General features: G+C 39.1%; 1 protein-coding gene across 2 annotated transcripts in view; it reads left to right on the top strand.

The window, feature by feature from the left end:
• The window catches only part of Ndufs4 (NADH:ubiquinone oxidoreductase subunit S4), a 108,215-nt gene extending 96,383 nt beyond the window's left edge, over positions 1-11,832 (top strand). For both annotated transcript variants that reach the window (XR_007593673.1, XM_050152830.1), the window contains one exon: positions 11,616-11,832. Coding sequence is in view for 1 of the 2 variants with exons in the window: in XM_050152830.1 (XP_050008787.1) it covers positions 11,616-11,719 (104 nt within the window). In the remaining variant the exon portion in view is untranslated. The remainder of the gene's footprint in view (positions 1-11,615) is intronic.
• The last annotated feature ends 636 nt before the right edge of the window (positions 11,833-12,468 follow it).

Genomic DNA, 12,468 nt, shown 5'->3' with positions numbered 1-12,468 from the left:
CTTCTATGGCTAACTAGAGTGGCTGCTGGGATTAAAATTGGCTTGTATTGTTGAATTAGGAGCAGCGGCAGGGCTGCGTCCCCGGCACCCGGCCGCCCGCATGGCTAGTTTATGCCCAGAAATAATTACACGGAAACTGTATTCTTTCAAACACTGCCTGGCCCGGCTAGTTCCAGTTTCTTATTGGCTAGCTCTTACATATTGTTCTAACCCATTTCTAATATTCTGTGTAGCCCATGAGCTGGCTTACCAGTGAGGATCTTAACCTGCGTCTGTCTGGAGTGGGAGCATCATGGCGACTCCTCTCAGCTTCTTTTTCCCAGCATTCTCCTCTGTCTACTCCGCCTACCTAATTTTCTGTCCTATGAGGGCCGAGGCAGTTTCTTTATTATTAAGAAATCACTCCCACATCAATTCCCCTTTTTCTGTTTAAACAAAAAAGAAAGGCTTTAACTTTAACATAGCAAAATTACATATAACAAAACAGTTATCAAGTAAGAATTACAGTTACAATATTTATATCTATTTTATCTCTTATCATAACTAAGGAAAACTATAACTGTCTATTCATTCTTCAACTCCATCAAAGACTCCAGAAGGATATAATATTACCTATCAAACAAGAAATAAGAAAACTCTAGAAATGACAGAGACGTCTCGCTGCCTGGACAGTCACCCAAAGTTCCTCTGTACCGATGGGGCATCCATCTTCGGCCTTCAGGCCCATGGTATCCAGAGACATTTCCATGAAGCAGGAAATTTCAAAGACAGTTCAGTCATTTTCTGCTGTGTCCTGCAGAATGTCTCGCAGACTCTTTCATGAATCAGGAACCCCGAAAGACCATCTCACCTTTAGGCAAGTTCAGTAGTCCTCTCTCTGCGGGTTCTCTGTGTCCAGTTTATGCAATAGTCCAGGCAAGAACAGTTTCTTGCCCAAATGGCTATCAAACTCCACAAGGATCCTCTTCGATGCCCATCTTCCTCTTGAAGTATCTGGTGCTGCCAGGAGCAGACATGTCTCATTGTCACGAAAAGCCCTAAGTTATTAAAACATTTAAATGCCATATTCTGTAGCCTTTGAAAGATATGAAGAATGCCTATCTAACTGAAATATATCTCTATATATCTAGAAAATCTAACATGACTACAAGCTTTACTATTATCAATGATTATCCATTAACAACCTATATTTCCTAACTATACATTACGTTTTTAAATGAACTACACAATCACAATACCTTAATCAAGATCAAAAATACATATACATATAACAAAATTGACCGTAAAATCCATATCAATGTAAATTATTCCTATCTATATCATATCCCCCTTTAAATGTAAAAGAACATTTATAAACAATATTTGGGAACATGGGCGTAGTTTTTTCTCTCCAAACTGCTTCCTGCTGAATAGGGGCGTCGTTAATTAGGTTGTTCATGATATAACCTGTGTTCCAGGGTTATCTCAGTTGGCAGTAGAGTGAAGTAATTTTTTGAGGGTGTTCACAGCAACCTTTCAGGAGGGCGTGGTCTATCATACCAAATCGGAATAGATGCAATCCACAGGGTCTCATCCTCTGCAAAAACAAAAGAAGGACTTTTCCAAAGCATCATAACCTTAGATCCAAATTCTGAAGTCAAGATACCTTTAGAACATATGTGCAGGTTCAGCTTAGCAGCCCATATAATGGAATGTCTCTCTGTACTTAGCTCCTTCACAGTCAAAAATTTTAAAGAAAACACAATGTACATAATCCAGACTCTCTGTGATTTTTCCATTTTTACGTGGCTTATTTTTCTTTATTTCTCTTAATCTATAACTATCTGTACTTCTGTACTCTGTCTCTTTAAAGACTTTACCCTTTTTCTTTTTAAGACATTAACTTTATTCTTTATATTCTTTTTTTTCCCCCCAAGCCTACGTACATTCATCCAACAGTGTTTGAATCTGTTTTACTGTGAATCTGTAATTTTTTTATTATCCAGGAGCATTTCTTAAAATGTTAAGCATTTCTTAAAAACTTAAGTTGCACCATGTACAGGTAATACGGTACTGCCTGTGTCCTGCCCAGTCTAAACCTTAACTGCGCGGTTTTAAGGTAATTACGGTAGTTCCTGCCTGAGACCAGCACAGTTCAGCATGGAGCAGCCGCTCCTGCCTCAGAGTCATTTGGTGCCCCTGAACCATTCACAGTTTCAGGCACACAGCAAGTCCACATTGGAGCCACACTCAGCAGTTTAACTCTGAGACTGAGTGTGCAGCACAGAAACTCTTTTCATCCAAGTTACAGCCAAATCTGACATGCAGAGCACTGCGCAGTCTGAAAATGCGTCTCTGTATAGCGGCAGGAATCCGCCATGCTCTTCCGCCTGCCTAAGCCTGATTCTGCCTTCTGCCCAGGTGCAGGCGGGGAGCTCTGAGCCATCGGCACGGTCTCAGAGCATTCTCCTCCGATCCCAAGCGGAACACAAACATCCAGTCCCATAAAAGCCTTGAAATGCTTTAAAGCCAGAGTTCATGCTGGCAGCACAGCTCCCAGGAAGCCGCGCTTTAAAATGATGCAGCTTTTTTTCTCTGCTGCTGTTGCTGAATCAGGAATCTCTCTACAGCACGCCACCAACAAAACAGCAAAAATCTGTGTTAAACTCTCCCTTATTTTTAAGCCTTCTCAGGTTTTTAAGTGGATTTAGCCCATCACGTCTGGGCGCCATCTGTTGAAATAGGAGCGGCAGGGCTGCGTCCCCGGCACCCGGCCGCCCGCATGGCTAGTTTATGCCCAGAAATAATTACACGGAAACTGTATTCTTTCAAACACTGCCTGGCCCGGCTAGTTCCAGTTTCTTATTGGCTAGCTCTTACATATTGTTCTAACCCATTTCTAATATTCTGTGTAGCCCATGAGCTGGCTTACCAGTGAGGATCTTAACCTGCGTCTGTCTGGAGTGGGAGCATCATGGCGACTCCTCTCAGCTTCTTTTTCCCAGCATTCTCCTCTGTCTACTCCGCCTACCTAATTTTCTGTCCTATGAGGGCCGAGGCAGTTTCTTTATTATTAAGAAATCACTCCCACATCATTGTATGGCTAACTAGTCTGGTTGCTTTGTACTGATCTTCAGGCAAGACTTATTTACTGTAACACAAATAATATACCACTATGAGGCCCGAGAACAACTTGAAAGAGTTGCTTCTCTCCCTCTGCCATTTGTCTTCTAGGGATCACACTCAGGTACTTAGGCCAACATCCTTGGTGGCAGGCACCTTTGCCTCTCTGCCATCTTGCCAGTCTAGCATCTAAGGTTTTAAGAATAATCTTGGATAAATTTTTAAGGCAAATTCTACAGACTTTTATATAAAAAGTAAGGTTCTTTTTATATAAAACTACTGGAAAGATTAATCAACCCATTTAAAGACACTTTTTTTTTAATTTATTTATTTATTATGTATACAATAGTCTGCCTGTATGCCTGAAGGCCAGAAGAGGGCGCCAGACCTCTTTACAGATGGTTGTGAGCCACCATGTGGTTGCTGGGAATTGAACTCAGGACCTTTGGAAGAGCAGGCAATGCTCTTAACCACTGAGCCATCTCTCCAGCCCCTAAAGACACTTTTACAGCCTGTCGTTGGTGACACAAACCTTTAATCGCAGCACTTGGGAGGCAGAGGCAGGCAGATCTCTGTGAGTTTGAGACCAGCCTAGTCTACAAGAGCTAGTTCCAGAACAGGCTCCAAAGCTACAGAGAAACCCTGGAAACCCTGGAAAGAAGAAGGGGAAAAAAAAGACACTTTTACATTCTTATGGCTATAAACATTAATCCGAAGTAACACTTTTATTTGATTGGCAAATATTTGTAACTTGATAAAGAACACATTCAAATAGAATAAAAGTTTTTGCTTACCGGTTTTGGAGGTCCGCATGAGACATCCAGCAGATTCACCAGTCAGTGTAGTCACACATCTCCACCACAGAAGCTCTGTACCTATCCTTCAGCCTGTACACTGAAGCACAAGAGAACACCCCTTACTCCACTTTATAGTTTTAATTTTGCCATTAATTTTGTGACTTGTTTTTATAGGCTGTCTGGCCATTTAATGATTCCAGTAAACAAATGAACAGTTTATGGAAAAAAACAAGAGACTCTGGCTAGGTAATCTTTGCTGTTTTGAGTTCAAATAAATTGAGAATTTGGAGTATCTGAAAAGAAAATAGCTCTTTGATAGGAACTAGCAAAGCTTTACAATTGGGTGCTTATTGTCCTGTCTGGAATTTTAGAACTGGGACCATAAATGCTATATGACTAGCTCCACCAGCATCTCTGTAATTCAGAGAAGCCTTTCTTTTTTTCTCCTGTGTGCAGTGTTAAGAACTGCACCTTATCCTGATGAGAAAGTATTCACAGTGGTCTAAAAAGCAGAATTTATAGGTCAGAGCCAAATTATAGTTTTTGGAGTATCTCTCACCCCCTTAATAATCATTGCTTGTCCACCTGGGTCTGGCATAACATCTTGTGACTAACAGATAAACAGACACCAGAGAGCATCTGAGGCCTACGGGACCTGAGGAGAGCCCTCTGTTAGCCTGCCTACTCAGTGTTTCCCACCAATGTATGTAAAGGTGATTCGATCAAAAACTTTGTTCTCTGACTGTAAACTTCACAGTTAGAAAACTGAAACATGCATTTTCAGTAGACTTAATTTGTATTCCCTTTCCTTGGTCACTCATATTTGGCTTGTAAGTGAAATGAACACATACATTAAAGAATTTATTTCACTTGTGAGTTCCAAAGAAGCCTAGCAGGTGTTACAGACAACTCGAAAAAGCAAGTCAAGACTGTAAATAGGACACAGTAACGACACTATCAAAATTACAACTCCATGGTCAGGAGAAAGTTTTTTATTGTGAATAAGGGAGAAAGAATATCCAAAGACATCTAGAAGAGTCCAGCACAGAGAGAAAGAAGAAAAAGAAGCAGACTGGACATGTCCAGGGCAATCTGCGAGAGAAGAGTAGCAGAGAATAGCAAGAGAGAATAGGGGCAGGGGGAGAAACCTCATTATAAAGAGAGTGGGAAGTAAGTTGTAGTCTGCAACAGCCTGTGAGTTGGCAAAGGGGAGGAGTAGAGGACATGAGAAGGGCCAGGAGGATAACACAGGCTTTGAGATGCATAACAAGTGTATGTGAATAGGGGTCTGAGGAGTCTGGAGGGCTAGCATTGGCTTTGCTATGCACCATAGGTTCATGTCAGTAGAAAGCCACAGGAATGGGAGATAGTTAAGTGGCTCCTCCTGTAGTCTTGTTTGAGCTGAGCCAAGACTTTCACTTTGGATGAAGTTGGTGGATTTGCCCTTTTGGGGTGCGGGTTTTGTTGTTGTTTTTGGTTTTAAGACCTAACAAAGACAATATGAATTTAAACAAAGTAAAGGAATGTTTAGATAAATTTCAAATAGATGTAAAATTGGTATTTCTAGAATAAGGTCAGTGAGTAAAGGTCAGCAGATGGGAGATAGGACAGAATTTATGTGCCTGTCAACGTTAGCCATTCACTTTACTGGTGATAATCACGTTCTCTGATACTGAACAGTTGTTCTAGGAAAATAGAGATGAGTTCCTCCAAGCCTCTGATGAACTGCTTTCATCAGTTGACCAACATGAGTCTGTTTTATGTATCGCCTAGAGATACTTTACCCTGAACTTGTAAAGAGCAACATGTGAACTCATACCAGAACAAAGGTTATCCAATACCCATCTTGTCACATCCTAGTCTTCTAGCACCATGCTAGGAACTATTGGAGTCAGTGAAATGTGGCTCTAAATAGACATTGAAGAAGACACCTGAGCGTCCAAGGGCTGAACCAAGAAGGCAGCAAGAGTACTTTGCTTGAGCTTGGCCAGGAGGCCATGTAAAGTCGTTCTCCTTCTGTGCACACCATAGCTGACCGCAGAAGGATGAGTATATTGAGCTGGGGGCTACAGATGAGTGTTTATGAGTAAGTCAGTTAACAAGTTAGTAGTATTTGTACCAAGAGCCTACAGAAGATTTCTTCCTACTTAGCTCTTTCTTCCCAATCCCTGGTTGGGAGATTTCAGGGGGTTGAGAAAGGCAATGAGGGTAGATGAAAATAAGGGAGAAGGGTTAGTCCTAGACCCACCCCCCCAACTCTGGAATCATTTGTTTTATGGTAGGATTCTCTGGTGGTTTGGTGGGGTTCCTAGTATATTAACAAGTTAAGCAGGATTCTGGCAATGCCTATAAATAGCTCATGCCCCATACTAATTACTTCAAAATGTTTAGTCATGTATTTTAGATATTTGCATATTTCGTCTTAAGGCATTTTTTTAGAAAGGTGTTCTAAATTTCTAACTGGTTTTCAACTGTACTTTTGAAATACAAAAGTCACAGTTGTGGTTGATCTATTTGTTTTATGACAAATTCTGAATAGGTGTTTCCAGTTACTGATTTGGAAATACTAATCTATATGATAGTGTATTGTTGAAAAATACATTTAGCGAGACCATTGACTGTTGCATCAGAGGGTGGTGGTTTTTGAAAGGTATCACAGTTCTAGCAGGTATAGGGTGTTTGTTACTCTAATGAATCTTCGGGTGCTGTGTGTGCCTTTATTTGCTTGCTGACCGCCTATGTCCTTCCACAGGATGGTTGTTCTGCCCCTTTATCCACAACCTTAGTCACTTCCTTAGTATTTCCTAAAACATTTTCTAAGATACTTACAATCATTTCAAAGTGGGATTTTTGAAGTAAAATTCCTGGGTAGCTGTCTTTCTACCTTTCCTCACCTCAAACGCTAGGTGTCTGCTTAGCCTTCCACTAGGTGTGATATACCAGATTAGAGTCCAGGAAAGCAGCTTGAAGCCTTACATATTTACCCTTGTGCCTCCTGTAGTGTCTCAGACTGGTTTGTTCGGATCTCCCAAGGTATAGCAGTATCTTCCAGTTGTGTGTCACATTATATGGTGTTTGTTTGTTTCAGCAAAAATTATTAAACTGTTTGCTTCCATCCTAATTAACGTCAGGTTTGTGGTTGTGTTCTCAAAGGTTCTAGAAGAACCTTTTGCAAGACTGGAATTGGGGGTATCTACAGTAAAATTTGTCAAGCGGTAAAAGAACAAATGAATGTTTCTCTGTATTTCTTTATTACTGAGCCATAAATGAAATGGTTCTGTAAATCAAAATGAATGGGTTTTTCTTTATTTCATATGAAAGTCATAACTATTGTGTCTGCTTTGTTTTCAAGGGCATGTGTGCGTGCATGGTATATACGTGCGTGTGTGAAAAGATTGCACCAATCATTGCGTCGGAAATAGAACAGTCCAGACACAGTGTAGACTATAAAATACGATGGCCTGCTTTTAGAAAAAAAAATAGTTATTGGACGTTAAAGATCACATTTTAAGTTTCTTAAGCATTTGCCAGATGTACTTCTCTTATACTATAGCTTAAAGTGCAAAATATTTTTGTGAAAACATTCTAGTGTGTGAAACAGCAGTCAGCTTCTCATCATGTAGGTGCTGGTGGGTGGATTTGTGGCTAATCTGTGCCATATGGCTACTCTCCTCAGTGGGAAGTGATGGCAGTCCCAGGAGCCTTACTCCATCCCTGGGCAGCTGCCTTGGACTCAGTTGCTTTGATCTTCTTGTAGCACAGCTGGAAAAAGCAGGGCCTGGTTTTGAGTGACCTAATAAGACAACATATGGGACCATTGTCGTAGACTGCACCTTCGTTTTATATAAGCATTCTTTAGACAATGTACTGTTTCATCTAAAATACAAGTTTGAAGTATTTGTTTTTTATATTTAACTGAATCTGTGTTCAGTTTCATATAAAATTCTTCCTTTGTAGCAGCAAATTTCAGATGAGAAGTAAAAATAAAGGGTGTGTATAATTCCCGTAGCTTACCCATTGCTAAGTACAGGTTCAGTGTCTTCTCAAGTGTTGTTCTTGCAGCTTCCTCATACTAGTGTCCCAGAACGGAGCAGAAATATCTGCTGGTGAATGAAAATCCAAGGTTCCATGGTCTTCCTTTACTTCACTGTCTTCTGTGATTGCTGCCAGCCTGCCTCATAACCCCACTGCTTTCCATCAGACAAATGCAGTCGCCTGTTCAGCATTAAGAACAAAGCTGGTTTCCACAAAAAAACATAAGGGGAGTTTGTCCTATAGAGCTTAACAGTCATGTGACGGGGGAAGCAGTCATAGGGATCAGATGCAGACCACAGGTCTCTTCTGAACTGTGTCACCATTGATAACTATACATGAAACTAAACTTATAACTATAAAGGAAAAACTAAACCTGCGTCCAACTTTTCTACTCTTCTCTCATGGCACTGGCCCTGACAGCATTCTGAAAGTCTGTAACCAGACAGATAATAAGTAGCAGAGCTGTGCCCAGGCTCTCATGTAAGGTGTGCAGTGGACTTTGTCCATATATTCCCACTTCTTCATTTCCTGTTAGGACACCATTCTTAAACTGGAAAGTCTGGCTTGCCAGTCAGTAGGTGGTGATAAAGCATGTTTCTTACCCATCATTTGGCATTAAATAAATAATCAGTCAATCATAGAATTCCTGAGTAACCTAACCAATGACTGCCATAACAAGACGTAGACTCAACATTAGAAAACTTCTTGGTTCTTCCTCCATAGTTGGAACAAGGTGGAGTGAGCACTGTGGGTACATACACTTCATTTTCAGGAATTCTTAAAAAGTCTTGTAAAAATACTTCTTAAATGAAAAAAAGTATACAATTAGGTTGAAAGGGAGTGGGTAAAGCAAAACGGTAACTACAATATACATGTGTATATATATTTATATTTTATTTATTTTATGTGTCTGAATGCTCTGTTTTATGTGTATGAATGCTCTATCTGCATGTACACCCTTATTCCAGAAGAGGGTATCAGATCCCACTGTAGATGGTTGTGAGCCACCATACAGTTGCTGGGAATCAAACGCCAGCCCTACAAGATACATTTTTAAAAATTTAGTTTTACATGTGAGGTGGACAGTGTATGGCTTTAAACTCAACCTATTTTTCCATGTGCTTTGTTTTGAAAATATATATATTTAGTCTGGATATATATATTTAGTCTGGATATAGATAAACCATAACCAATTACATATAACTTTTTTTTTTTTTTGAGACAGGGTTTCTCTGTGTAGCCCTGGCTGTCCTGAAACTAGCTTTGTAGACCAGGCAGGCCTTGAACTCACAGAGATCTGCCTCCCCAGTGCTGGGATTAAAGGTGTGCACCACCACCACCCAGTATATATAAATATATTATATGTATAATTTATTATGTATAATGCCTGTCCCATAAGCCAAGTAACTTACAAACTCAAACACAGACCTCAGTCTACCAGTTGTGTTCTCGCCTCAGGGCCTAAGTAGCTACTTTTTCTTTCCCTGAAATCTTCCTCAGAGATGACTATCTGGTGCACTCCCAGATCTTCTCCAGGAAGGAAGGAGGGCTTGCCCTTCTAGAAGTCATTAGAGTTGGCATGTAGTTTCATTCAAGGAGTGTCTGTTTCAGCACGTTGATTACTATGCATTTATATAAACAATTCATTTTTCTTCTTCTTTAAACAGCTTAGAGGGTTTTGTTTTTTTTCTATTCCTTTGTTTACCCCCAGTCTCTAAAAATAGTCCTTCCCATATAATAAGCTATCAGTAATTTAAACAAATAGAAAATGTTCAGTAAATGTGTTGTATTTGTTTCATTAAATTGTATTTTACACTTATCAGCATTTGCCGATTGATGTGGAAAATGCCTTACAAGTTTGCAGTCTTTGAATGATCATGCTCAGACTACTCCAATACTTAATAACTAGGTTGTTGCTAATTATGTCCAATTCCTCACACAGACAGATATAATTGACTCAGTATAATAGAAATTTATTTATATAACTACTTTGAGTAGATCCATTCCTCATGACAACCTTATGAAGTATATACTATCCTAATGTCTTTTAATAAATGATTTGAAATGAGAGTAACCATCTAATGTACTTTATTTTATGAGACCTGCTTCTCTTAAACTGTAATGTTGCTTTCTTAACGAATAGGGAAGTACTCAAAACATTTACTCAGAGTAATGTTGAGCAGATGAATTAAATAGTTACTTTTATGTTTCTTTTCTTAACCACTTTATTGTGATGAGCTCACATACATCACATAGCTAAATTAAGGCAGCCATTCAAACACATCTGCCACATCCCAAACTCTAGACATCTCAGGGACCTGATAAACAGTGAGAAAGACTATTCTGAAGCCGGGAGCTTCCGTCATAAACCCTTTTTCTGCCAATTATATTGTATGTACTTACCTACCACCAAAAAAAGAAAAGGAAAAAACTGACAGAGTTGAGCTAGTCTATTGCTGAGTTTGCCTTTCTGATTTCCAGTTTCCTTGTAGGTATTGCGCTTTGTTTGAACATTAAATACCAGTAATAGGATGGTGGAGAATCAAGTAGTTTAACAGATTAAAGTGCCATATTCAGTGCTACTGTTAGCCTTTCTTAGACAATTACAGTAGGATATTTTGAACTTCACAAGTCAGTTATGGCATAATTGATAATTGGCCTGGGCGTTACTCATATACTATACCCATGGAGAGATAGTAGAATTCTTTAGAAGTCACTTGTTTAGACTATGCAACATGCAGTTTGAAAAAGAGTCCAGAGAGAAAAGAATGTTGGGAAAGTGGATTTTATAAAGGAAAATAAAAGCTGTAAGAGTTGCTTAGCCTAAGGGAGCATAAGGGTAACAGTTTGTTCAAGGAGGATTGTTGATTTAATTTTTCCCTTCTTTGGGGAGAACTAAATGGGACTCAAAACAGAGATAGTCTTACAAAGAAGTCCAGTTTTCAAAGTTATTAAACACACATACACACACACAAAGGCATCTGGAGAGAAGACACAAACTCAGAAAAGAACATTTTTGACCAAAGGCTGTTAGGTTTGTCTTAAAATCTCCTGAAATTGAGAGTTTAAGTACAACTCTCACGGCCCCGCCAGATATTCAGATCCAGCTGGATTTTAATCAGGTCTCAAAATTTGTGTTGTTAGTCTATGATTTGAACTAATCATTTAACCATTAAACAAATATTGAAATTCAGTTTTTACTTTTGTTAGTAAGGGGACAGAACTTGATCCTCTTCCCTTTTTTCTGATGTGTTCCAGACTGTCATAAAGACACTAGGTCTTAGAGCAGTTGAGGTGATTATTATTATATTATATTATTGAGTGGTTTTTGTAGTGGTTAAATTTGTCACAAATTAAGCCATTGTAGAAATCTAATTCTACATATTGCATAGCCGTTGGTAATTAAGCAAGGAATTTTAAGTATGGAGAAATTTAAATCATAGGTTACACCTTTACTTTGAAATATGACAACCCATCTTCAGGCAGTGTTTGGACTCCTATGCAAAGGATTGAGAGGAAACAAGTTACTAAATATTTATATTTCAGATATGTTGACATTTATTCCTGTTCATAAATGAACATGAAATTATAAAAGTAAGTCTTTTTTGCTGTGTTTCTAAAGCATCCTCATTAATTCTGTTCCTGTGGGTTTGTTTTGGTTTTGTTTGTTTTTCCTTCTAGGATGGAGCTATGATGTGGAAGAGAAGAAAGTTCCAAAACCCAAGTCCAAGTCTTACGGTGCAAACTTTTCTTGGAACAAACGAACAAGAGTGTCTACAAAATAGGTTGGCACTGGCTTCATTTCTGCTTGACTGTGAATAAAGTCAGCTGTGCACTATTTATAGTCCGTGGATAATGCACCTCTTAATCTCCTAATAAATGTGACATTCAAACCACAGGTACACTTGGCAGTTTCTATTTTAAGTGTTTTTGATGTCTCACAGTGAACACATTACAATTTCCTGCATAGAGAGATTTGAGGTGTTCATCCCTCTAGGAAATCATAGCACTTAGAATCTACTAAATTAAATGCCTGGAAACAACTCCACCTAGGTGTTTTCTGGTTGCTTTTTATAGCCACTCCCAAATCAATTGTGTATAAACTCCCAGCCATCATTATTGTACTGTCTGAGAGACTTTTGCTGTGGGTAGAGGAGTACATGATTATCCTGCAATCTGATCACCCAACTTAATTCCCTTATAGCAAACGTTCTCCTTTTCAGTCAGAGTTTTGTATAAGTGGATTTGTCCATACTACATCCTGCCTTATGACATCCAGTGGTTGTGAGTGCTTCCAGTGGAGATTTTTTTGTTCTTAGGAAGTGAATATTCAAAACAAAATAAAACCAATACTTTTTGGACCTTTGGTGTTTTTAAAATGTAAGTAAATACATTTTGTTAGCTTCAGCAATGTACAATATGTACAATATGTAAGAGCTAGCCAATAAGAAACTGGAACTAGCCAGGCCAGGCAGTGTTTCAAAAAATACAGTTTCCATGTAATTATTTCGGGGCATAAGCTAGCCATGCGGGC

Source organism: Alexandromys fortis, unplaced genomic scaffold, assembly GCF_014885135.2.
Source record: "Alexandromys fortis isolate MF-2015 unplaced genomic scaffold, M_Fortis_MF-2015_v1.1 scaffold_73, whole genome shotgun sequence".
Lineage (NCBI taxonomy): Eukaryota > Metazoa > Chordata > Mammalia > Rodentia > Cricetidae > Alexandromys > Alexandromys fortis.
The sequence above is the reverse complement of the archived record's forward strand: the minus strand, read 5'-3'. Positions and strand labels throughout refer to the sequence as shown.